This window comes from Cheilinus undulatus, linkage group 12 (genome assembly GCF_018320785.1).
Source record: "Cheilinus undulatus linkage group 12, ASM1832078v1, whole genome shotgun sequence".
Classification (NCBI taxonomy): Eukaryota; Metazoa; Chordata; class Actinopteri; order Labriformes; family Labridae; genus Cheilinus; species Cheilinus undulatus.
This window is the reverse complement of record NC_054876.1, coordinates 37,441,283-37,468,960: the sequence shown is the minus strand read 5'-3', so window position 1 is coordinate 37,468,960 and position 27,678 is coordinate 37,441,283. Positions and strand designations below refer to the sequence as shown.

The following is a 27,678-nucleotide window of genomic DNA, read 5'->3' as shown; positions in this document are numbered from 1 at the left end:
TGGATAGGACAGCTGATAAGACACAAAAGATGAGCCGCTGGTAAAAGTTGGGAGGAGAGTGGGGGTTGACATGCAGCAAGGTCAGATTCAACACAACAAGGACTGCGGCCTCTGTCCATGAGGCACACGACAAAAACACTAGACTACACAGCACCCCTTGTGTACACTCTTTAGAAGTATTACTGGATGGAATTTTCTCTGTTTATATGTGTAGGGTGCAAAATAGTACACAACTTCCATAAGGTTCATATAATAGTAAATTTAATGCCAAGAAGAGTTTACAAAAGTTCAAAATTTCATGCAAGCTCAAAAATGTATTGCTCAATTAAAAAAGAAGTACAAAAGAAAAGCATTTGGCACTTCAGTGACCTAAAGGTTGAAACATGCTACAACCTGCAATGACCAGGATTAAGGCAGCAGAATAAGAGGTCATAACACTCTGTTGCGAATAACGACAGCACAATTAATGCCAAAGGAATGTATTTATAATACTCATCTTCAGTTTGCCTGAATATGATTGGACTGATCAATACCATCACATTTGGGTCTGATTTCAAACCAGAAACCAATGAAAAAGAGCATTTGTTCAGTAACAGAAGATCTGTCTTTAACATGTAGAGCTGTGAGTCAGTACCATCTGGATTATAGTGGTTATAATGGTTGACACTGCACTGGTATTCTTCATGTTATAGTCAACATCAGTAACACATCACATCATTCATTCACAGGCGTTAAATGTGCCGTGGAAGCCATAAGCCATGTTCACCGGCACATTGGCTCTGCCCAGCTCTTCAAATGTTTTAGCATCCAAAACCAGGAGGAATGTTCCTTTATCCTAGAGAAAAGAGTTATGACATGTTACTATCAAAATGAGAGAGTTTATATTCAGAGTACTGTCTAAATTTCAACCTTACTATCAAAAAAGAAAGACTATATAATAACTACATTGCCTAAAAACATTTTACCTGAAATTCATTTCTGATGTAAAATGCTGCTACCAAGATAAAACTGCATGGGGAATATTTTCTCAAAAGCACCGTCACTTGGTGGTCCTCTTGGCTGATCATTATAATGTTGTGTTTTGTGGCACTGACGTACTTCCATGTTTATGTATTAAGTTAAAAGTGCAATTTTTCCACTTTAAATGTAAGTAGTTGAAAATTTTCCAACATTTGGGCTGTGGTTTACACCAAGGATCATTGTGATCCTGAGGGTATAGAAGTTTAAAACCTCAGCTGGTCAAAATGAATGCTGCTTAACAATGTTTTCAAGATCTGTATCCCCCTCTATGTTCTCTTCAAACGATAATATTAAAAAGACATATCCAATCTGTTCATATCGGTGGCAGCAGTGATCTGGCTACAAAATACAGTTTGTTTATATTTCAGTAAATATTAAGTTTGTTTTCCATTCATAAACTTCAAATTATTAAAATGCATTCTCTGAAAACCATCTATGAATATTTATGACTCTGCTCATCTCACTCTTTAATATTTATGAATGGATTATGTGTCTGAATGAAAACAGACTTTGGAGCAAATTAACAAAAGATCAGGTGGACTTACTGGCCTGCTGCCTGTGGGTAATTATCACTCAAGACAGCAGCAGACCTTGTTACTCTATACTCAGTAGATTAATTATATGAAGTGGTTCATTAAAACACTGAGGCTGAAAACTAAAACTCACCCCAAACAGTCACATCATGTTTGAGTACATTTCTCAAGAAGATCCCTTTTCTCTGCTGTTTACTGCTGTGATACTTGGTAAATTGAACTATAATCTTTTCAACTATTTTTTTTCTTTCTTATTTGTGTTCCTGTTTGTTGACTAAAACCCATCATGTCTTTTCTCATTAAGAGTCTATAAATTTAACTTCATATTTATCTCTTTTCTTTATAAACATAGCCGTGATTTGTTCGGTCTTACCTGTGAGGGGGTGAGAACCACAGACAGGATAACACCCTCGTCCTCCTCCACAGCATCTGGTGATGGGACAAACACCGGCTCTGATGGGTAGAAACCCTTCTGATACCACACCTGAGGTCAAACACACAAACAATTATTGCATCTTTAAATTATGTAAAACATGAGTGTGGTGTGACAGCACTGAGGCATTATGAAACCCATCAATGGTGGTTGCCTTATTAGAAATATTTTTGCATTTTTTGAGGATAAATGTGGAACAAAGAAATGTTGAAGGCCTTTTTCTGTGAAGCACATACCTTGAGCGACTTGTCCTTCAGGTCCATCTTGAGCAGAGAATCGCCCACCAGGTGTCTGAAGCCACAACCGTAGAAATAGCGGTATGGCTTTGTGTTGTAGTTGCTGTAGTTGATCTGTGGGAACTCAAGTCCACCATACTCCTGCAGGTCCTCTCCATGTAGATCCTCATGTTGACAGAACACCTAATTACAGAGAGGATCAACCACTCAGAGTCTGATTTTTTAACAGTGGACAAGACATGCAGTAAAATACTCCACCAGTTTTTGAGCTAAAGTCTGTGATGCTTGTGGAGAAGAGATGGATTTTTTGGGGGTTTTGAAGCATTAGTAAATTAAATCAGTGCTTTTGGTTTCATAACCTCAATCTTATGATTTTAATCAATCTGTTTTCCCGTAACATTGTAAAAGATGCAAACTGTGACTTCTCCTCTAGTCAAATATCCAAAAAAAGGAACACATACTTCAACATAAGTATTTCAGAATTTATAAAACTCACTATTACCACTTGAAAATAGCCCATAACTCATGCTTATCTATGAATCTAAAAATCTTTTTGCTGTCACTTGTATAGTAGTCATGTGCCATATACAGTAAGTGGCTTTATTTTTTCTAATAATGTTGATACCAGCAATGTCTCGATTGGCTTTAATGTTGTTGTGGGTGATAACAGGGAACACTGTCTCTACAGAGGGAAATGTTTAACTGTTTTACCTCTCCAGTGTCACGTATTACAAATTTAGCCACCTAGTAGCTTTTGAATACAAATTTCCAGAATACTTTTCAAAATTCTAGGTTAAAAACAGGATTACTTACTTTTACTTACAAAGGATTACTACTTCTACAAATGAGGGTAAAACAAATGCTTGGAATAAAATTCACAAACCACAATTGGATTTGGGCTGGTTTTGAGGTTAAATCCAGCTTTAGGGAGGAAACGGGTCCAAATGAACCTTTTAATCATTTTCTTTTAGTGTGACACATTTGTGCAGCAAAATTGTAATTTAACACATTTTTAAACATAAAATCCATTTATAAAGGGAAAACTTAATCCAAAGAAGGCACAGCCTTTGTATGTGGAAACTGGAGGTAAGAGGTTGTTATTACAGAAGAGCCTATGAATGAAAACTGTGGCGAATGTCTATGAAATAGAAGGAAGTCAATATGTTTATATTGCTAAAAACTGGTTAACTATGTACCTCCTTGTATGCCTAATTTTATTGTGAATGTTTTTTTTTTTTTTTTATAAAAGGATCAAACTAACTGTATAGCTTTACTTTACTTTATAATGGTTGCTGCCACACCAAAATTTTGGTCTTCAATAGGGGAGAGGGGGGTGAGTTGTGCCACTTTTTACTCAAAGTGACTTTAAAGTGAGGCCATGACAGTAATGCCTCCAACTTAAGTATGTACATATATTTCAGGATGTGGTGCATCCCAGGGAACAATAACTTTGGATCTGAAATAAACTGTTATAGCTTTCAGAAAAAAATGGGTCTTGTGGCACAACTTGCCACCGGTGCGGGGTAAGTTGTGCCTTTGGGGAAATTACGTTGGGGTAAATTGTGCAAGTGATTTCTGAAGTACAACAGAACATTTTAATCTCATCAACTGTGATAGTATATATAAAAGCAAGACAAATTCAATACAACATTACTCATTTAAGGTTTATTTAGATATCGTCACCCTATTAAACCATTGGCATAAGTCATATTTTCTAGTTTTTGGGAAACAAAAAACTTATATACACAATATATATTTGTGAATCATTTCGAATCAAAGGCTTTGGCAATAAATGCCTGTTGACATACATAGAATGCTTTCTGTCAATTATGTAACATAAGAATAAAGTGACTTTGGCCAATTTCTGTATATCCCATTGTGACTTAGGCCACTTAAAAACCAAACAAAACTGCTCTTTAATAACATAATGCAAACTCAAAACTGAAATCAGGTTAAAAGTTTACTAGCATAGAGGGTATCTTTTAATTCATCCTTGTTGAACCATTGCAGTTTACATTTAGATTTACATAAGGTGAAGCTATACGCTTTAAATAATACCCAGTTTTGCTTCTCTGTATTCTATCTGCATGGTGATAACTGATAATGAGCATGTCCTGGGAAAATAATTATCAGTGTTCCCTGTTACTTCATAAATGCACACTAAACCTAACCTGCTTTTTTCTCTCTGATCCAGCTGGCAGGGATATCAATGCCATTTCTTCGTGCATACTCGAAAGCCAGTTCATGGCATTTCATGGCACTTATGCTGTGAAACATTGCTGCTAGTGCCTTTATATGGTCTCCCAGCTCTGTCTCCATGTTTTCTTTGAAGATTTGGTTGGCATGTCCTGTTCTCTTATACCCTGTCTTTGTTACTTCTCCTATCTTTTTCTTCCCCATGAATCTTTTCAAGGTCATCCTGCAGATCTTCATCTCCCTTGCCACCTGACGTATGGTCTTCCCCTGTTGCACCTCTTTTACTGCTCTGTCCAGCTCCACAAGAGGAGTTGAAGCCCTGTCGGTCTTCTGTTTATAAGTGCGTGGCATGATGTTTTTTTGGTCTAAAATTAAAAATGTCACATAGTTTTAGAGATAAAATGTAAGAATAAAATATACAATTACAATAAAATAATATGTTGAAAATAATCATAAGTGGGGTGAGTTGTGCCACTGGCACAATTTAACCCAGGCCCTTTGGCACAAATCACCCCAGCCCCACCATTTTGAAAAACTAGCATGATCCAGCAGTTTAGAGCTAACATCATGCTAACTGCATAGACTCATAGTGTAGCATACTAAAGCACTAAAACATGTGTGAAATGTTTTCAAACTTGTCTTAAATTTTTCAGACAAAGCAATCAAAAAACTTTGATCATAGAAATTTTACTTCGAAAGGCAAAAAACAGTTTTTTGAGCTAAAATGGGCTTACCTCACATGCCATGTGTCTCGCTTCTTTGCAGGATGAGTAAAATGAATGGCTCTTCAAAAATATGTGGTCACATGACCAATTTCTTCTATGGTTTTCTAGAAACAAGGGGTGGCACTACTTCCCCCATGGCACAAATCCCCCCACTTTCCCCTATAATACTGACAAAGTTCACATATAAATATTTGTTTTGATAGCAAAGAAACTAAAAAGAAATCCTGGTCAACCAATACTGGCTGGCTTCTTGCTTTTTTATTCCCAGAAGTGGCACCAAACTCATGTATACTGTTTGTATTGCACAGATACATTGCCAGCAGTGATGATTTGTGCCATTTTAACAGTGCCTGCTCCTCTGCTTTCTCTATCTTTATAAATATTAATCATTTCTCACCTATATGTAATGCCAAAAGGACTTGGAAAACTTCAGTATTTCAGGATTGGCTGACTTTAAGATGGATAGCTCTATCTTTAGCTCGCAGCAACTTTGCATTAAAGGTATTACTTAAGAGCAACTGTGTATTAAGGGTTTGGTATTTTTCAATGTTATTGATCATTTTAACACATATGTTCAAAAATTATTAAATATTCTTTTTTTTTTATCAAGTTCATTGCTTTAAGTTCTTGTCCTGCTCTCTGTGTTAACACATCTGATGGGTCTTTTTTGTAATATAAATGGCGAATATGTAAAGTATCTTGAATGTAAAGAGACCAAAAAGTTTATTTGAATTTTACTATTCATTTCTTGCTCACCTTGTCTTTGCCGATTTTGACACAGGTTGCCATGCTCATGGGTCGAGTGTTCAGGTTTTGGTCTAATGGGGTTTCATTGGTCACATTAAGAGGAAGAACGAAACGGCGAGGGAAAGCCCGGCACAGAGTGTTGTACACCTGTAAAACACATTTCAGAGACAATGTGGGCATTCATTTCCTCATGGTTCTGTATATCAAGGAGAGAAGATATGCAACAAAAAAACACTGATGCTATGATTTCACGGAGGGTTGTATTTCTCTCTATTAACAGTGTGTGTCATTATTACACGCTAACCTCATCCAAAGCATCTCCTGACTTGCGTAGGTTCTGGATCAGGTAGTTGTTGATTGCTTGACCATCGTCAGAGCAGCACATATCGAGCAACAAGAACCCACCTTCCTCGTGGGCGTTGATTTGGTGGAAGACTGAGATGGCTTTGGTGTGGTACTTCACTGAGCTGACCTGTGGTGAACCAACAGTTAAAACATCAAGTATCTAACACTAGGGGGTTTACTCACTATTATTAATCAATGTTGCCTCTCACCTCGCCAGTGCGCTTGTCAACAAGATGGAAGACAGTCTGCAGCTTTGGATCCCAGTAGATGCCCTCACTCAAGGCCTTCCCTCTCAGCTTGCATGTGACTATTTTCAGCAGGTCCATCTTTATCGGCTGCTCGATGAACACCACATAGTTCTCAGACATGGCTGATGACAAAAGAAAAGGTTTACTTAGCAAAAGCTTGAAAGCTACAGACAGAACTAAGCGAGCGAGCAGCTGTGAGCCTGAACACACAGACAGGTTAAGCAGGCCCTCCTAGCGACCTGTTGACAACGGCCATCTAAAGCCTGCTAACCAACGCCTCCCAGCGGGGCTGCGCCGACGGCTAACCGTAGCCTAGCAGCTGGACCTGCAGGCCTATTCACCATCACCAGCGGGCCCGTGCCGACAGCTAACTGTCGCTAAGCAGCTGGACCAGTGGGCCTCCTTCACCACCACTAGCAGGCCCGTGCCGACGGCAAACCGTAGCATGGCAACTGGACAAGTGGTCAAGTGAGCCGGCGTTCCCAATAGCGCCGTCAACTGAGCCCGCGCTGATTTATTGCTACGCGTTTATGCAAGAGATTGCGGTAAACACGGAACGCGGAGAGGCAAGACACGTGACACTAGAGTAAAACTGAAGTGGCTAACCGCAGCCATCAGCAGCCCTACCAGTGAGCCCTCTTTCACCACCAGCAGCCTGTACCGAGGTCAGTCATGTCCATGAAAACTCTTCTGAGGGACTTGAGGATATTAAAGAGTCCATGAACATGATGTCTGGTGAGATGGTGACTTTGACAAAGCAGCAATCTATCATATCAGAGTTATTGGATGAAATCAAGCAACTTAACAGACTGAACATGGAGTAAGAGCAGAGGATAGACTTTCTGGAGAACCGTCTCGCTCTAGGGTGAACCAAAGAATGCCAGGGGGATGTGGATCAGGAGCATTGAACAACTTGAGAAATTAGAAACAGACCAGTAGGATGTAGACATACAAATTGAGATCACTTTCAATTAGTCACAACAAAGAGGGTATCATTGCCCTATTGCTCCATTCATGATTATATTGGATTAGATCTAATTTTGTTAAAAACTGAATTACTAACAATGAAATTGATATATCTTTTGTACATTTAAATAATAGAAATTTGTACACAAACTTCCAGAGGATAAAAGAATTTTTGGAGCTTTTTGCAAATCCCTTTAATATAATAGCCATGTTAGAAACATAGATGCAGAGAGAGGATCAGACTTTGTGTTACAGGGATACAACTTTCATGGTATCAGTACAAAAAATGGGAAGGATGGTGGTGTTGCTCTGTTTGTGGATGGAGGTCTTTTATATGTGCTTATTGATGATTTTTCAGTAGCTATTGATGACGTGATGCAATGTATGAAATAAGTATTGAAAGATCTAGAAATATAATTTTGAGCTGTGTTTATAGGAAACCAGGATCCAACATAGATTACTTCAATTTTAATATGGAAAGACTATTCACTGCATCAGAGCACAAGATCAGCTATATTTGTGTGGATTATAATGTTGATATGCTGAAACAAAATAAGCACAAAAAAAAAAACGATGAATTTATTAAAATGATGTACAGTAAGTCATTTTCCTACAATTATAAAGCCTAGCAGAATAACAATGGACAGTGCTTCCCTTATTGATGATATACAGTATTTACAAATAATATGGGAAGTAAAACAACGAGTGGTTTATTGATAACTGATATTGGTGATCATCTCCCAGTCTTGCTATTTATCAATGTAAGTATAGGAATAAGAAATGAAAAAAGGAAATTAAATTTAAAAGGAAAAGGTCAGAGGAAACGATAGCTAAGTTCAAGAATGAGTTACTACAATGAGATTGGAGCACTATTTGTAAAGAAACTAATATTAATATAGCTTATGAGTCATTTCTAGACACATACAAAACTCTATGATAAGAACCACTCCATTAAAAAATGTAGCTACAGGAATAAAGATGCAGAAAAGCCTTGGCTGAATAAGGGTATTCAAAATGCTTGCAAAAAGAACAATCTCTATAGACTCTTTATAAAACATAGAACAAAAGAGACAGAAAAAAATGTAATAAATCTAAAAATAAATTAATAACTATTATTAGGATATGCAAGAGGGATTATTATACTACACTATTAGATTAATAAAAAAACTATTAAATAAAAATAAAATAAAAATAAAACCAATATTAAAGGAATTTGGAGCATACTGAATGGTATCATCAGAAACAAACACGTTGAACGTAGTTACCTAGACCATTTTGAGCATGCTGGATTAAAATTACAAACATAAATGAAATAGCACACAATGTAAATCCGTTTTTTGTGGACTCTTAAAAGTATGTGCATCTCAGTTTGTGAGGTAATCCTCTGGAGCAGCCTTGATGTTAAACTTAAAATGTGTAATAAAGAATTTCAAATTTTGTTATAAGCAAGAATTAACAGATCAGTACAAAGAACAAGAATCTTAAAGGTAGGTGGACAAGTGTTGATGTAGATGTTTATGTTTATGTATGTAGGTATATATGTATGTTTTATTTATAGACGTATGCATTGTCATGTGTATATATACATGTATTTACTCAGGTATCAACATCTCTTAAAATGAAGTAATATAGGAGGTAGGGGCAGGACCAGATAAGCATTCAGCATCCTTCAGCCCCTTCTCGAACATTGCTGGGATCTTTTTTCTTTTGTATGATGAACGGACTGGTAAGATGATATGATTTCATTAGGCAAAATTGTTGTATTTATTTATTTTTATGTTCAAGATAAATTGAAAAAATAAGAACTTGTAATGTCCGGGTGTGTTTTTCTTACCAAAGCTGTGGTAATAGGAGGGGTGCGCCTTGTCTGCAGGCACAATAGAGCAGAGTACTTTGGCTCCCTGCAGGGTGTCTGTGGACTCTTTCTTCTCTGGGGGTACTCTGATGATGTTGTATAAGGCCCCTGTATAATTATATTCAATATGATACAATGTGATGCAATGAGATAATATATCATGTTATCTGATTACCAGAAGAATGTAAAATGCCTCCAAAAACATAAAAGTACAGGATTAATGCAAAACAATACCATGTCCTTGGATACAATGCAATGCTATAAGATTAACAACAATATGATTCAATGTGTGACCATACCTTACGATGAACAGCACCCTCAACACAGTGCAATGCCTTAAAATGCATTTCAACACAATATGATACAGCGTTATATGATCCAGTCCTACACACTAAGAAAAAATCTCATGGCAATGCTATGCCTCGATATGATGCAATACCATGAGGTTTTGTTTTTAATATTATATACAATACATGGTCCAGGATAGCAAGCATACCATGATACAGCAGTCATGATATGATTTAGTCCCAGCAGTTAAGTTATAGTTTAACTTCTATTCATGCTTCATTCTTTAATTTTCTTTTCCTGCTGTCTGGCATAATCCCACTGATAACTTCTTATTTTACTACTTATCTTCTGATGCTGTATAGGTATTTGACCCATTCACAGTCTACAACACAGGTGTCAAACTCAAGGCCTGGGGGCCAAATCTGTCCCGTAAAATGATCTCATATTTCTGTTATAACTGGCCCATCAGTATGAGGTCTGCAGATTTCCTCAAGTATAAAAATGTAAACTTATCCTTGATGATTTAAGATATCCTTGTTAAGTCATAAAATCTGAAAAAGTAAGGAGTAAAAATATTTAGATAAGAAGTCAGGAATGTCAGGAATGAATGAAAAGAAATTCATTTGTGTTTTAATTTCACATTTTCAATTTTGCATCTCACAATTAGGACTCAAACTTTGGATTTTGACTTTCAGTTTCATACTTTGAGCATTTCAACTCATAATTTTGACTTCTCATATAATATTTTGAGCTTTAAGATTCATAACTCTAATTTTGAAGTGATAGGCTATTTCGCCCTTTTTAACTATTTTGTATTTTACCTCATATTTTCAACTCCAAACTTTGATGTCATAATCCCATAGTTTGACCTTTTAGACTCACAATTTAAAAATTTGAATCATATTTAGACCTTTAATTACATGATTACAAATTTGATTTCATATTTTGACCTTTTAAACTCATGATTTTGACTTTCTATTATATTTGCCCTTAAAAAAAACATTATTTTCAATTTCAATTTCATGCTTTGACCTTTTTGAACTAATAAATTTACTTTTCTCAGATTGTGAGCCTTTAAACTTATCTTTTTAACTTTTTAAATGTCAAAATTGTTTATCATCAGTGTTAAGTCTGTTTTTTTTTCCCATATTTTATTACCGGTGAAACAAGGTTGACAGTTTATGGTTAAAAAGGTGATGCTTTTAGGCCCTCAGGTTAGTCCTGAATCCAGAATCCGGCCCCTGCTGTGATTGAGTTTGACACCCTTGGTCTAGAGCATAATGAGACTCACCTTTGCTTCCGTACGAGTTTCCCATGTTGTAGGTGGTACCGTCAGGATCAACATGTGGGTGGGCAGTGGCTCCATTTACCGCAATGAACTTGCTCCAGTCTACCTACAAAACACAGTCAAGATTGATAAGGATAAGTTAATTCTGCGTGAGAGTGGAAAGGGAATAATTATAATATACACACACTACTGCTCAAAAGTCTGTGATCACTGGCAAATTTCTTTGTTTTCCAAAGTAAAACATTTCATGCAGTTCACAAACAGTTATCAGCCACTGTCAGTCCTCTGCATCAATCTCCTAGTATGGCTGCTAATCCAAGTTAATGAAGTGGCACAGCTAAAATACATTTTACTAACAAGGGGGCAAAAAGACTGGACACTGGAAGGCAGGAGGAAGGCGTTTTGCATGGGTTTTCAGTGTCTAATTATAGGTCCCAGAGAGAGAGAGAGAGAGAGAGAGAATTTCAGGGTAAAGGTTCGGCCAGTTTTGCATAACTAGCTCTCTAGTTACAGCTAGTGCAAGACTGCACTGATGCCAATTTAGTGTAGGGACACAGTACGCCAAGGTTGGCACTTAGGGAGACCACAGACTGTATAATACAGATTTTAGTACTATCCACACGTGATATGTATTACCTGTGGACCTCTGCTAATTTGTGAATTACTCCTGACTTCTGTTTAGTGTGGTGCATTCGCACAGGATAAGCAAAGTCTGTAATGTACTCAAACATAGAGACATTTCTAAATGACAACATGAAGGTGCTGCTTGGCTGTAGGTATTAAAGCACACAATGATTTTTTATTTCTAAGTGAAAATTTATTTCTCAAGATGTCCATGACCAATAAATAAGTGAAAATTCTCCTCATAACTCTTTGATTGGGCATCAAGCTCAGGTCCATAACCTGTGCATATCTGCAGCTGACCAGACGGGGAAGAGGAAGCAGAAGAAAGAGGGGTGGGACGACTCATGTAACATTTAAATCGCTCCTGTCATTTTAACACTTTTTATAATTTTGATGTTATTCTGCACTTGATTTCTTATACATGCACAACAGCCCTTCTTGTACAGATCAGTTGTTGAAGACTAATTACTGAATGTTGAGGAACACATTACCAAACTTCAATAGTGTTTTGTACAAAATCTCAGCTAAATGCTTACATTAGACCCAGCAATTGTTAAAAAAAAAAAAAAGCTGTAGGAGGCAGAGCAGAAGAGAGCAGCAGAGCACCCACAGATTTCAACACAAGACTTTAAATAACTGTAAAATAAAGTCATTTTTTTCATCATAAGCTAAAATTAATATTTTGTATTAATGCATTTCAGTGTTGTGTTTGAGTTTGTGTGATTATGTTTCCATGTGTTTTTTTACCCGGCTGCAAAGCAAATTTCCCTTAAGGGACAATCAAAGTTGAAGATCCTGTTCACTGACAGCCAGTCTTCACTCTCAAAACTCAAAATCTCACAAAGTGAAACAACTTTAGAGTAAAAAAGCTAAATGTGGCTAGCTGTTAGCTACCTGCTACATCCATTTTAGGGGCAATTTGGTCTAGCTCCCTCCTTTGCCAATTCCACTGTAGTATATTTTACAGTACACATACTATAACCACTTTTGTTGGTTCTACAAATCAACAAATTGGTCTTCCATTTAGAATTTCCATCTAACTTTATACTTTGAATTTATGATCATTTATGATTACTGTGTTTGTTTTGCTTCCTCCTTCAGTCAACATGCTTCCTAATTGGCTTTTGTTTAGTTCCACGAAACAATCCTGCTTGTGCCTGCTCAGCTGTCCTGGGTGTTCCCCACACAACAGGATTTTGGATTGTAAACACTAAATATGCTTAATATTTTCATTCTCTTGTCAGAGTGGCTCTGATGTCTTCCAAGTAGATGGAGAACTAAAGATCACTCTCATCACACCACAGGGAAATCTGTCTAGCTAATCTTTAGAACCATCTGACAGTTGGGCCTTTGCTGTTATTGTTCAAAAGAAGGAAATCAGGCCAAAAATCAACAAGATTATCTTGTAGTGTGTGCCAGGCTTTAACTGATTGTGTCCTGTTTATGTAGGGAAGTGTTTTCTTCAACACATTAGCTCAGCCTGTTTTCTTTTAAAGTTAAATGTTTCACTTAATACATGACCCCAACGGGATAAGCGGTATTGAAAATTGATGGATGTTTCACTTAATCAAAAACCTTTGCCATGAAACAGGGTCTGTTTGGCACCACATCTCTTTCTCTGACATCTACCACATGGTAGCTATTTCAGACATTATAAGTCAATATATATAATTTATAAATCTTTATGCTCATGATCATGTTTGCTTCTTGGCTTCATAGAAAGACATCAGTGTTATTTTAGTCTGATTTAAAAGCATCTTTAATGTCCTCAGATAAGCTCTAATCAATATTTAGATCTTTTAACTCCATTATGATTATGATGGTACCTTTTCCAATGTTTCCAGGTTCTCAGGATTCACTCTGTGCATGAAATTGGTCTCTGTGCTGACATAGTAGTCACCTTTGTATTTCACAAAGCTCACACTTGCATTGTCAGTGGCCTCTGCAAGAGAGAGACAAAAGATAAATGGACAGAAAGAATGGTGGGAACATCCTGCTTCATGATTTGCTGCATATGGTTTCACTAAAGAGGTTCAATGAGAATGTGAAACATGTAGGAAAGGCCTGCTCCCCTCTCTGGTTCCCTGCTGCACTTACACGTTATTATGTAAGCTTGGGGTGTACAGGGATTACACAATATTATTTACTTAAGGCTCCAACCAAGGTCCCACCAGAGACATGCCAGCATACGGTTTGTAAAATAGTAAAAAAAGTTTTTTGTGCATTTGATTAAGGTTTTCTCCTCCATCTGCTCCTCATTTCACTGTGCTGGTCTTTTTTTTCCAGTCTTAGGATGATTGCTTCATCTATTCTTAAGAGAAAGAACCTAATAAAGTCAAGGAATTTTCTTGCACAATAAAGTAACAAACCAAATACAGTTTTTTCAATGTGCCCAAGCACTTGCACCTTCCTTGTTCCCTCTCTTAACACTCACCAATCATCTCAAAACGAGATAGAAAGCGCTGGAAGAAGTTCTTGCAGGGGTCTGGCATGGCGAGGGTGCCAAACTCTGACATCACAATGCGGTCCCTCTCACTGTTCTTCTTATAGGCATCACTTTGTAAAAATCGACTCATGTACGTCACCTGGCCTTCTTCGATCTTGAACTTGTGCAGCATGGCCATGCCATCAAACCAGTGGTTGTAGCTGTCATGAAACAGATGTTTAGCCTTTATTGTGTAAGATTTTTATTTGTTTTGTAGCAGAGTGTGGAGAGAAACTCACTGTGTGTTCCCAAACTCAAACTTCCCAGGGCCGTTGCGGAGAAGGTTTCCATTGATCCAGGAGGGGATGGTCCCATGTACTTCAGTGGGGATGGGCACAGGGGTCTCCTCCATAGAGCGGACCAGAGGGGCGATCATTTCCAGACCCTTCAGTACAGAGGTGATACATGCCTTGGCTGGCCCATTTTCAATAGGAACGGCGGCATCTGTACAGAACAGAAAGAAAAATAGTATTACATTCTCTGTGCACAGTTACATTATGGTTCATGCATGAAGTCAATGATCAAAAATTGAATCCCATCAATAAAAGTGAACACATCTGTCCTTACTTTCATATATGTCAAATATATAAAACATTTCTTTTGCTTCACATGAAAAAGAATAGATCAATATTAACATATTGCTTTGGGGAGATATTCTATCTTATAGATATTCTTCCCCAAGTCCATAAATTAGCTAGATAGCTAACTTGCCAAGTACATATGACTGAATAAAACAAGATAAGGAATTAAACAGCTCCTCATAGGCACTGCTCACTGTCGTTATAACAACCTACAGATCCCAACAGAGAAACGAAGAGCTGTTGTTAGTCTGCCCGCTGCAAAGATATCTGGTTTTATTTCCTAACAGCAGATTTGCATCAGTGTTGACACAAACATCCCTTGCACAATGCAATGCACATGCATCTAACATTTTCCACATCTGGCATTAAGATGTAACAGTTTTTATTTGATCCTAACCAAGACAAGATCAGAGGGAGAACTTACAAAAAAATTCAAGTCTTCTCAAACCACCTGTAAAACTTTTAAGGTCCCAATTTGAGAATATAACACCATTTAAGATGTTTAAATAATCTACAGGTAGCATAGATAATCGTAATTGTAACATTTTTATCTTTTTTCTTGGTGAGGTGATATAAATGCACATCATTTTTGTCGTAGTACTTTTTTTCTTTTTTTAGAATTTCTGATACTTTTTTGATACCACAGGTCAAAACGATACAATCTCTATTTTTCAATGATCCAATAATATCCTGGAAGTCCCAGTGCATTAGAATCTACAGATCTGCAGCTTCATGTTTTAACCAAAAAGCTGCCACAAGCAAAACAAAGAAACAATGGTTCATTCATATTCAAAGAACAGCAAATACTGTTGTTTATCTAGTCCCTTAGGCAGTAAAGTTATGTTAATGTCCCCTATAAATGAGCAGAGAACAGAGGAGAGGGAAGTGTACACATAATACAAATAATTGGCAACATATCAGTGCCTAAACAATGTTAATGCAAGTGTGAGATTTAGATGGTGTGCAGGGGTTTACCTGCAAGAAAAATAAATGACCCAATATTTATGCCTAGGACTTCTATTTTTATTATTATTATTTTTTCTAGTACTGTGTCAAAGTTAAAAAATTCTGGTACTATGACAGACCTAGTATCCTTTGATTTGTTTTAATTCTATCCTGCTCTGTGATTTTGTTAGAGGAGCTTCTTTGACCTCATCAAGTCTGTCTTCAAGCTTTGTAAACTTGCATGCACACTATCTAAATGTGAACTCTATTTATGGTATTGTGGCTCTTGTGTTTACAGAAAAGCAGCATTAGAAATGCAGCCTCTTGCCCGACCATGTGTGAGAAGCTTGACAAGATTCCCAAACACAGACAGAGCTGAACTAAACTGGAGGATATCTGCTCCTTATGGCACATTCCAGCCTTTTACTGACACGTGAGTTAAATTACTGTCCACTCCACACTGCCACTCCACCCTGTTAACCCCCACACTGCTGCAAGGGAGTGCCTTTTTCTGAAAGGTTACCATGGGAATACTGTATACATACTGTACTGTATGCATTACTATATGCTTCTATTACGTCAAATACTTGGGATTTCCAGATGTACTGTATAATCCATTCCATATTACGAGCACATTTTTTTCTGGCAATGAAGCCAGAGAAGAAAAGGACAAACACTAATCTGAAATATAGATATATATACCCAAACAGTACTTGCTTATTTTTAGAAGAGCATCATAACTCAAACTCAGCACATCTAAATATTTTTACGGCTCTAGTCCAAGTGTAGCTTATTAAAGAAAAAAAAAGTTTTTTACACACAGTCATCAATCAATCCATTGTTTCAGTTTGTCTGTAAGGATCTAACTAGCTTTAATTTCCTTAATATAAAGACATTTTTGGGCTTTCTGATGGGCTTGTACCTTGCTATTGGGGACAGGTGTCCTCCCAAGTAGGGGTGGGCGATATATCGAGTATACTCGATGTATCGTGGCTTTTGCCATGCAAGATATATAAAATGACTATATCATCAACATCGAGTATAAATTATGTGTAAGTTTTGAGCCATCAGCTTGCATTTATCACTGGAGTTTTGCTTCTCCCATTGTCCCTGAATGCATCTCTCACAACAGAGAGTTCACTCCCCCACCCATCCAGAAAACTCTCCTCTGCACATGCGCGTTTTTGTATCAGCGGAGGAGAGAGAATTATGGGAGAGGAAGGATGTAAACAGAGCAGCGTAGTGAGTTAGTGGCTAGTTATCTGCGTTCAGAGACGGACAACAAGAAACAGTGCTGGGTCTGTCATCAGGCAGTGATTCTGCTGTAAAAAGGAAGAGGTCGAACTCACGTTAAAATGTGCCACAAGATGATGCCGAGATAATGGCGGCAGTCGCTAAAGACATGACCCCAGTGTTATTGAAAAGACAGGATTTAAAAATCTCATAAAGACACACAACCCAGAATACATGATTTGCCTGGGCACGAACATTGTGCTAAAACTCCCTGTCAGAGTCAAACATGTCAGAGAGAAGACGGGCCAGCAGCGGACAAATGTGATCCGCCTCTCCTCAACTACAGAGCCTTATCTCATCCTAACAGTTCAAAACACCGATAAATGGAAGTTAAAAACTTTCTGCCTCCAGACAAGCTTTTCCCCCCATGATCACACAGGGGAGTTTCTTGAATAAGGTCTAAAGACGCTCTCATGTCATGAACTTGTCAGAAACTGCTCCAGCTTTCATCAGCACAGATAACAGACTAATGTAATCACAGCTGTTAGCCTGAATGACTAGACTGCAGGGTTTTGGCCTTTGGCTGTATGCAGGGTTGGTGAGTTTTGAGTAGGTTTGCTTCACCCTTAATGAGGAAAATAATCATTTAATAACCAGTAATAGTAAACATAACGCAGAAAACATTTCAGAACTTTCCATACACTGTAAAATACTATTTCACAATTTATGTATGTTTGATTTATTAATGAAAGATTGAATGAAGTCTTTTTCAAAATAAAACTGTGTGCTAAATTTAAACTAATATTGATTTTTACTCTTTCTGAATACAATATGATTAAAAATCCAATAGTACAGTCTATTTTAATCACCAAACTAGTGTCATTTTGGGCTGAATGAAACATACAGCCATTTAGAGGACATTTCAAAGTATATCATTATATATCGTATCGTGTATCGGGATATAGCAAAAATATATCGGGATATACATTTAAGGCCATATCACCCAGCCCTAATTCCACATAAGTACCTCATCACTAATAAGGTGAAGGAAGTATCCTTAATTTTAGACATATACCTCATATTTAACGTACAGTAAGATGAATGTATCTTGAGGCCTCTTGGTGCATGAGGCCCCAGACAACTGTCTACCTTTTCCCAAAGGGAAATCACTTATGCTTTTGACTAAGCCTGCTCTTACTGAACTAAATTATTTGAAATCTGTTAAAAAAAAAAAAAAAAAAAACCTGCAGTATAAGCCTTTAAATAGAGGCTCCTCCTGAAATTAAGTGTTTTGTGACTTTACATAGACCTTTGACCATCAGAGTGGATTAAGCAATCAGAAAACTCCTGCAAATACAAACTGAGAGTCAATCTGAGTAGGAGTCATACTCTTTTATTTACAGTAAAAGGTGGTCTGGATGACTTGTTTTTTTAAAAGAAATAATTCATAAACCAGTTCTCTCTTTGTATCATTGGAGGAAAAGTTAAAAAATGGTGATCATATGGACAACATTTCAAGAAAAACTTATTAAAAGTAAATCCAGATGTGTATACAATGCATACGTAAGTGAGTTATGTAAAGAAGGCCTTAAAAATAAAAATATGCATTTTTATCTCTCCAAAAGATGAACACCTAGCAGCTTATTATAGAACTTACTCTGGAGAAGCAAATTCTCCTGCGCCAGGCTTAAGAAAATCGACCCTCTGTCAGGGGTTAAAAAAGTACAAGACTACTGCACTCAAGTAAAAATACAGTTATGCTGGTTACAGTCTGCTTAAGTAGATGTAAAATTATTGACATAGATATACCTAAGTTTAAGTCATTTAAAGTTTACTTTACTTTTACAGTTCACTTCAAGGGTTGTGCAGTGAAGTTTGATCTTTCCTTATTGGCAATAACAACATGAGATTATGAAACTCCAAACAGGTTTTTCAGGTAAAGTCTCACCTTTATAATAATGTGAAATATAACAGCTGTTTTAGGATGTGATCTTGGTCTGTGCTGCTGTGTGGTCAACGTCAAACATCTGGCCAATCTCATGTCGTTGACTGAAAGCTTAAATTTCCTTGTTTTTAATGTCTGTTTTTTTTTCTCAGCATTTGATACTTTTTAAAAAGTAGTGAAGTACAGATTGAATGATTTTCAAACTACTCAAAAAGTACAAGTACACAAATGCTACTAAATTACAGTCATATACGGAAATATAATGAGTTGCTTTCAACCAGGGCTGAAGGATTTGGGAAAGTAATCCCAATATTGCGATTTCCTATGAGATTTTTTTTAAGTTCCTCATCTTAACAAACACTCATCCCATCAAAAAACACAAATAATAAATTATTCTATATTGTAGCAAACACAATATTAAATAAGGCTGAACAATTCTGACAACAAGATCTCATTTCAGTTAAGCTGACTCATTGTAAGTTTGATATAAACTGTTGTATTGAAGGGATGGTGATTGAATGTTCATCTCACTTTTAATAAGAAAAACAGATACAAAAATAGCATAACAGCATAACATCTCTGATGCAAAACGGTTTTTATCAGTATTTGACAGCATTTCAAGGTTATAGAAATATTAGGCTACATCTTCTGTGAGTTGAAAATTACTGCAGAATTTGCAGTCTCATGTAAATTTCAACTCATTGCCCAGCTCTTCTTTCCACCCCTGCCCTCTGTAGACTAAACGGGCTTAGAAAAAATATGGGACAGAGTATCATTCAATGTTATTGAACAGAGAATCAGTTTAGGTAAAGACAAAGAAGAACAACAGTGTCACTGTTGTGACAAAAATCACAAATGTGTGAAATATTAGTTGGTTAAGTTTGTTTATTCAGTACATTTTATTTAAATACCAATTAACTGAGCTGCCACATCATGAGTAAATATAAATCAGCTTTCCCTGTGGAACTGGTTTGTGTTGACTTTATGTTTTTGGGCCACATAAATCATTAACTGACATTTCTTATCAAATCCAGCACTTTCAACTGTTGCTTATGTATCAAAATTAATATATATAGCTATGTATTCAATACTTTAAAATGCAGAACTTGAAATATATATTGAATAAGACCTGTCACTTTGTTGTCATATTTTTTGAGTAAATAGCACTTGACCAGACTCTACAGTGCAGTCTTTCTTCATATGTGGGTGTGTATGTGGCATGAATGTCACTGCAGGTCAAAAGTTTGCAGCCCAGTCCTGCCATGCATGCTCCTGTCAACGCAGTTTCATAATTTTTAACGTTTTAAAGACCCACTCATGCTAAATTAACAAGACTGGAACATTCATTATAAATATACATTCAGCATGACTGTTTATGTCTTTAAAATGGCAACCTGTCCACAAAATCTGATCTGGTCCTTATTTCACCTGGCCTGAGATCAGTGCACAGAGTCCAGAAAGTAATTTTAATGCCTGTTAGCACCGCACCAACACCAAACATGCTGACCTCTCATGTTATAGGACATCCTGTGTCCAGATTAGGATTAAATGTTCAGTTACAAAGAGTCTGTTTTGTCGTTATGAGAGGAGTTCTTACCATTTGCCAAGACCAGTTAAATATGCTACAGGTGTTAAAAACGATGTCCCGTTTAAACGTAAGTGATCAAGACCATAATTGCACTTCTTGTTGACATGAAATGTATCGTATGTAAGTAAACTTAGTTGATGATAGTTTGCCATCACAGATTTATTATAATGAGAGATTAAGCTGGAGATTGAACTGAGTCACTCGCCAGAGGCGAGAGGTAATGTCTGCATTTGTGGCTGACCAACAGCTACGCACTGAGAGTAGCTTCAGTCCCCCACAGGGATAGACATTTGGCTTTAAAAAGCAAAAACGTGTGACATTCGTTTAGGCCCGAGGAAGGAAACAGGAAAACTGAGGTGCAGACTGGACCGGACTCTATGAGAGAGTAAAGTGCAGCTTTGCACGGTGGTTACGGTCTTCCTCTTGATTGATAAATGAATAAATGAATAAATAAATAAATAAATCGACAAAATAAATCCTTCTCCTCCAGTCTTAAAAATCATGCAGTCTTTATCAGCCTCTTTTTGGAAAGCATGTTTGCGGTGAAGAAGCAGATGCGGTTCATTACATCTTGTTCTGGTGGTTTAAATTTTATTCTGAGTTGTAATTATGATGTAATCAAAGTTCCTGTAGAATTATCAGCTTTCCATAGGCAAGTTCTCCTATCTTGGTCTCTAATCTACAAACATAACTTCTCACCTCACAGGTACCTTATTTGTAATAACAGAGACATTCTGTTTAAGAATAAGACACTTTTTCTGGAAAGATAGGTTCAGAAATACATGTGGGCTCAGCTGTGCCTCTTTTAACAACTGCTCTAAAAAGAGTCCAATGTGCCATATATAACTCATCTAGGCATCATATTATGATCTTTATTTTCTATAGATAGATCATGAAAAATTAGTGAAAATTGGTATTTCAAACACGTTAGTTAGTTAATACTGAAAATTAATATATTTAAAAAAAAATGTCCATCTTTTTCCCTAAACGTCTAGCGGGCCGTATGGCACCTGCTGGCGGACCGGAAGTGGCCCGCGGGCCGTAAGTTTGACACCCCTCTAACTGTATCAATCATTTGCATTTCATACTAGTTTTCTGCATCACCAACAGCGAACTGGTGAATAATAAACAATGAAACTGAGATTCTGCACGTGGAGTTGAAACTTGACTCTGCAGAAGGCTGAACAGTGTGTCCTGTCAACACATGCGGTCTCCATCTGCCTGAACCTGTATTCTCTATTTTAACTCTGTCAAAACCGATATCAAACCGGTATGAGCCATTATCGGAAATAACACATGCGGAAATTGGACAGGAGGCAGTGCACACCAATATATAACAAAGCTGACGTGCTTCCCAGCTGCTCGTGCGTCTGTGTGTACAAGTGTCCGAAGTAGCAGCGCCGTGAAACTAGCAGCAGGTTAACACGGACCAGCTCTCTCTAAATTCAAACATCCACTCACAAATAAATGAGGGCTGCTAACCTGAGCTGTCGAACTTCACCGGAGCCATGGACGACGTCGTAATGGATGGACACAGCTTCTTCTGTCTGCATCTGCTTCCAGATGGACCATAATTTAACCAGCAATGGGCGTGTCTTAGGGCGCTGTTACGTAACTCTCTCAGACCCAATACGTAACACAATATACAGTGAGGAAAGTCTGAGGGATCCTGATCTGTAAAGATCAATCAGTGCTCGAGATGCAATTTGAACTTTAACCCAATCATTCAAAAAATAAATAAATAAATAAAAATTAAATTAAATCAGTGGTTACAGAGGGACTTGTCCCTAAAAGACAGAGTTCTTATTACCAAAGCTGAAGCTCTCTTTGCAGCTCCCTCCATACATCTTGACAATAAAACTGCCACAAATATCAACCACTTACTTTTTAATTTTATGTGGAAAAATCGTACATATTATTTTAAGAAAGGAGTTGTTGTGAATGACTATGAATACAGGGAGCTTAATTTTTTTAGATTTTGCCACTCTTAATAATACCTTTAAAATAATTGGATGCAACACTTCCTTAAAATCCAGTCTCAATTTGGAATTTAAAATTTTTTCTCACCTCACAGGTACCTTATTTGTAATAACAGAGACATTCTGTTTAAGAATAAGTCACTTTTTCTGGAAAGATAGGTTCAACACAATATTCTCCTGGTGAAGGAGCTGTTTAATGAGAGGGACTTTTGCTTGCTTATATAGAATTTTTATCTTCCTATAATTTTCCAGTCACCCCCAAAGAATTTGCCATAGTGTTTGATGCTATCCCCTCTGGTACTTTAATGCTTTTTAGAAATCTTCCTAATCTTCCACTCCCTTCAGTCTCTTTACCTGATCCAACTGACTCACCCACAGGAAAGATCTGTTTTTCACCACTTTCTCATAATAACAATAGACAGTTAGATGCTTTATTTCAGAAAGAAGTTGTTTCTGTTTCACATGTAATAGAATATTGGAAACGCTTTGTGAATGACAATGATTGGAACAAGGTTTGGGTGATTCCACATAGGGGTGGGAAATATATCGAGTATACTTGATGTATCGCGACTTTTCCCACGCAAGCTGTCGATGACTATATCGCCAACATTGAGTATAAATTATGTGTAAGTTTTGAGTCGTCAGCGTGCGTTTATCGCTGGAGTTTTGCTTCTCCCATTGTCCCTGAATGCATCTTTCACAGCAGAGAGCTCACTCCCCCACCCATCCAGAAAACTCCTCTACACATGTGCGTGTTTGTGTCAGCAGAGGAGAGAGAATTATGGGAGAGGAAGGATGTAAACAGAGCAGCGTAGTGAGTTAGCGGCTAGTTATCTGGATTCAGAGACAGACTTCGAGAAACAGCGCTGGGTCTGTCATCTGGTAGAGATTCTGCTGTAAAAAGGAAGAGGTCGAACTCACGTTAAAATGTGCCACAAGATGATGCCGAGATAACGGCGGCAGTAATGCAACACGTCGCTACATAATTTTTTCATTTTGCTGAAAACTCCCTGTCAAAGTGGTACATGTCAGAGAGAAGATGCCCCAGCAGCTGGCCAATGTGATCCATTTCTCCTCAACTCAGCCTAACAATTCAAAACACCAATAAATGGAAGTTAAAAACTTTCTGACTCCACACGAGCTCCCCGCCATGATCACACAGAAGATCTTCTTGAGTACAGTCTAAAGACGCTCTCATGTCATGAACTTGTCAGAAACTGCTCCAGCTTTCATCAGCACAGATAACAGACTAATGTAATCACAGCTGTTAGCCTGAATGACTAGACTGCTGGGTTTTGGCCTTTGACTGCATGCAGGGTTGGTGAGTTTTGAGTAGGTTTGCTTCGCCTTTAATGAGGAAAATTATCATTTAATAACCAGTAATAGTAAACATAACACAGAAAACATTTCAGAACTTTCCATACACTGTAAAATACTATTTCACGATTTATGTATGTTTGATTTATTAGTGAAAGATTGAATGAAGTCCTTTTCAAATAAAACAGTGTGCTAAATTTAAATAAATATTGATTTTTCCCCTTTATGCATACAATTTGATTAAAAATCCAATAGTGCAGTCTATTTTAATCACCAAACTAGTGTCATTTGGGGCTGAATAAAATGTTATACATCCACTTAGAGGACATTTCAAAGTGTTACATATATACATATTGTGTATGGGGATATAGCAAAAATATATCGGGATATACATTTAAGGCCATATCACCCAGCCCTAAGTACCTCATCATGAATAAGGTGAAGGAAGTATCCTCCAGAATTATTCATAAATCCTATCCTGCCAATCACTACATGGTAAAATTCAAGAGAGAGTTAAATACAGACTGTTCTTTCTGTGAGGACCGCCCAGAGACAGTGTTACATCTATTTTGCCATTGTCCACATACCAAAAAACTATGGAAGGACTTCAGTAGATTTATCATTGATTATGTTTTCAAAGACTTCGCTTTGTTGTGGGAAAATTTTGTATTCTGTTTTAACAAAAGGTCAAAGAAAGAAGAAAAGCATTTTTTTCTTATAAACTCGTTAATTATTTTGGCCAATTTTTCATCTACAAATGCTAAGACAGTAACAAAAAACCCAACTTTATCTTTTTTGTCAAAGATGTTGAACAATACATACAGCCAATAGATAAATCTGACAACAAAAAGCATTCAAAACCTTGAAAATATGCTCTGCTCTAAGTGTTTTTGTATAATGTGACAGACTTAACCTCTGGCTATGCTATCTGTGTTTCTTTCTCTGTATACTGTTCTTGTATACTTTGTTCTTTCTCAATAAAGATGTAAAAAAAGGAAAGACTGAGGGAGGGACAGTGGAAGGTTTGAAACATGTTAGAGAGCAGTATATGTTTACATTTTTCCATGATGATATAAAATATACATAAAGAAGTGGAGAAAGGACAAAATGTACTTACATGTGCAAAGACCACCTCATCGGTCTGATGCAAACGTCTTGCTTATGTAAGAGGACAAAAAGTGATAAAATCATCCACTTCATGAAAACCATCAAAGGCAGATTGGCTTTAGTTACATAATGTCCACAACATATTTAACTTTGTTAAACTACTATAAGGCTGCTGAATTTTGAATATCCTCATTATTATTCTTTTGTTTGTGTTAAAACTATTATCTGTTAAGCAACCAGGATTTTTAGAAGGAAGAATAACTAGGAAGTAAGGTTTTCCTTGATAGTATATTCTTTTTGATGTATGCAGTGTTGCAGTTTCATTTTTGTTATAATTTAATTTTAGAATTACAAGAAAAAACTACATATAAAGCTGTAATAAATATATTTTAATGTAAGTGATGCTCAAAGGTGATGATTTCTTTGTGTCCTATGTACCTCTACTTTTCAAGAGTGATAGTTGACTTGTGGATGGAAAAAAAATGAGAAAAAGTAAAACCAAGGAATGTTGGGGAAATATGCAAAAATAAATGCATAAAAGGAAACATCAGTACTTATATCCCTTTCTTTCCTTGATGTTAATTCACTCAAAGACAAGACTGGTTCATTGTGCCAACAAGGCAGAAGTAATGGAGCAAAGAGCTGATAACATCCCAGGTTGTGGAAGCAACTGCCAATTAGGGGCCCATGAAGATTAGAGCTAAACACTCACCATTATCATAGTAAAAGGTTCATGGACTTGAGCTTGAATAGCACTCTTCAAATAAAAACAGCCCTTGCATAAAGAGAGCAACAACGGAAGCAAGTTGGAAAATAAATAAATGATAAATAGCTGAGGTGTATCACTAAATGCAAATACAGATTTAAGACCTGGAAACACAAGTACATTGACAGCATGCTATATAGTTCAGTTTGGAACATATTTTCCTAATTAAAACACATAATAAAAAAAACTTAATACTGTATGTGTGTATGTATCGTTTAGACATAAATGACTTAATTGTAAATTGAAAGATTTCTGACTGATGGTTTTTCTGCACTTCTTTACAATTTATCCCTTCATTTCTTTCTTTCTTTTTTTTAATCATCATCTGCAAACTTTCTCTTAAAGTTTTATTTTGCAGTGAACACTCACCAACTCTTAAACTGTGTTAACAGGGAGATCTGTTGGACTAGTTCCTGTCCATATGGGCTGTGAGTGTCTGTTGACCTGCAGTCTGATCCTGATAATCTTTGTTGAAGGATTAAAGCCATGTTCAGGAAGAGAAGGACGTCTTTAACTGCCTGTGTTCGTTTAGTAGAGCTCCAAGAACCTTAAAGGTAATGTGTATTTTACTGTTTAACTTGTCTTAAAATTATAATATCTGAAGTCTGCTGTTGGTTAGATAACCTTAAACTGCAGGCTAACAAGCTACAGGTGTGCTTAATGCTAGGTGAATACATTGTTTTGTTGCTACTTAAGCTAGCTGTCCAGCGTGGAAGGGGTAATTGTGACACAAAATTAAAATCCGTTCACTTATGCCTCCTTTAAACAACAATTCAGTAAACAGAAAACACAGTGTATGAATTCTATAAAAAATCTAGTTTTCTGGTTATCATTACCTTGTATGTATTTTGTTATATTTTTCATTTTTAATGTATTATATGATTATTATGAAGATGTACAATACAGAATATTGTATATTCATTTTCTATTATGTTTGCTTAAAGGCCAGACCAGAGAAAAGAGCTGGAAATTAAATCAATTTCATGTTCTGTATCAGAACTGTTAAATTTCACCGTTTCTGTCAAATAAAAAAAAATCTATATTGATTTAAATGAACAGACAGCGGAGTCACTTTATTAGGACATTTACAAATAATGTAGCTCTGCTTGACTCTAAGTGCTTTGGGAGCTACTTCAAATTTCTGAAGCATGACATGTAAACATGATTAATGGAGTTATAGAGTGAATAATATTATGATAATAAGTAGAACCAGGGATGCAGTGCAGAATATTTGCCAGTATATGGGATATACCCACTTACTTTCCAGTCTCTTTGGGGTGTACCCACTTCTAAATCCCCTCTCCTAGGATGGCAAGGGGACAAAAAACGAATATGAGTACACTCATACGTTGCTTTGTTACACATGACCCAACAATGCTGAAGAATATGGAATAGTTCACTTAAATGCACAGTCATAAGTGATGGAAACTCTGGCTCTTTTTAGTGATTCGGGATTCTCTGCAAGAAGCTCTGGCTTTTTCAACTCCTCCGAAACAGCTCTTCATTTGAAAATATATTTGACTTCTTTTGACCTTCTAAATTCAGCAGTGTCATTACATATGATTGATATATTTTTTCTTGTATTTTACTTTAATCATGCAGAATTTTTTTAATTAATGAAAATATTGTGTTGTTGTTCTTTTTTTAATTTACAGTCTCCCCAAAACACCTTGTGGGTAAATAAAACCTGTTTACCGGCTTGGCTGTATGACATATCTGATATAAAAAACAGTTAAGCATGTGTTCCTAATGTGTGGAGTACCTGTGATAGAGCAGTGTGGAGAAAAGATCACCCCTACTGACCAATCACATAACACAAAGACTCATACAAAAAATATGCATGCATTTAAAAATAATAATAATAACAATATGAAATGGTTTTATCATTCAAAAACGTTGTCTCTTTGAACTGGCTCACTCATGGATAACAGCTTACTAATAATCATGTAGTCATTTGCAGCCACTAGTCCTTGGGCCAGCAGAGATCCTAAAATCCGATCTTAATGTTTATTTCAAAATGATCCTAACTCTCTGAGGCATTAGAAGTTGAGTAACAATGTACAAATACTAAAGGCCCATTTTTCAATGAAGTAAAAATGAAAGATGGTCTAACATGTCTTTGTTTATAAGCTAGCCTTAACTGGACAGGCTGGTTAAAAGAATTGGTAATAAGTAAAGAGTAAAGCCACTTCTGCAGGCATTACTACACTGCTGAGAACTACTGCCTG

The 27,678-nt window shown here is 36.7% G+C and overlaps 2 protein-coding genes across 2 annotated transcripts in view; one reads left to right on the top strand and one right to left on the bottom strand.

The window, feature by feature from the left end:
• Positions 1-27,678, top strand: part of snx19a (sorting nexin 19a) — a 186,827-nt gene that overhangs the window by 146,145 nt on the left and 13,004 nt on the right. The window contains exons 7-8 of the mRNA XM_041800642.1: positions 15,814-15,948; positions 25,843-26,004. The gene's annotated coding sequence lies outside the window, so the exon portion shown is untranslated. The remainder of the gene's footprint in view (positions 1-15,813; positions 15,949-25,842; positions 26,005-27,678) is intronic.
• LOC121518372 (beta,beta-carotene 9',10'-oxygenase-like) lies at positions 245-21,867 on the bottom strand. Its single transcript, XM_041800643.1, has 12 exons — positions 21,764-21,867; positions 14,229-14,433; positions 13,939-14,150; positions 13,331-13,446; positions 10,884-10,986; positions 9,284-9,412; positions 6,445-6,605; positions 6,195-6,362; positions 5,900-6,037; positions 2,223-2,405; positions 1,927-2,037; positions 245-835 (listed from the first exon to the last, which is right to left on the bottom strand). The coding sequence occupies exons 1-12, from the start codon at positions 21,789-21,791 to the stop codon at positions 719-721; spliced, it is 1,671 nt and encodes a 556-aa protein (XP_041656577.1). The 5' UTR covers positions 21,792-21,867; the 3' UTR covers positions 245-718.

Coding starts and splice junctions, on each gene's coding strand:
- LOC121518372 (XM_041800643.1), bottom strand. CDS start 21,791: ATGGCTCCGGTGAAGTTCGACAGCTCAG. Junction 13,447..13,938: donor ATCTCGTTTTGAGATGATTG/GTGAGTGTTAAG, acceptor TCTCTCTTGCAG/AGGCCACTGACAATGCAAGT. Junction 836..1,926: donor TGGTTCTCACCCCCTCACAG/GTAAGACCGAAC, acceptor TCTTTTCTCTAG/GATAAAGGAACATTCCTCCT.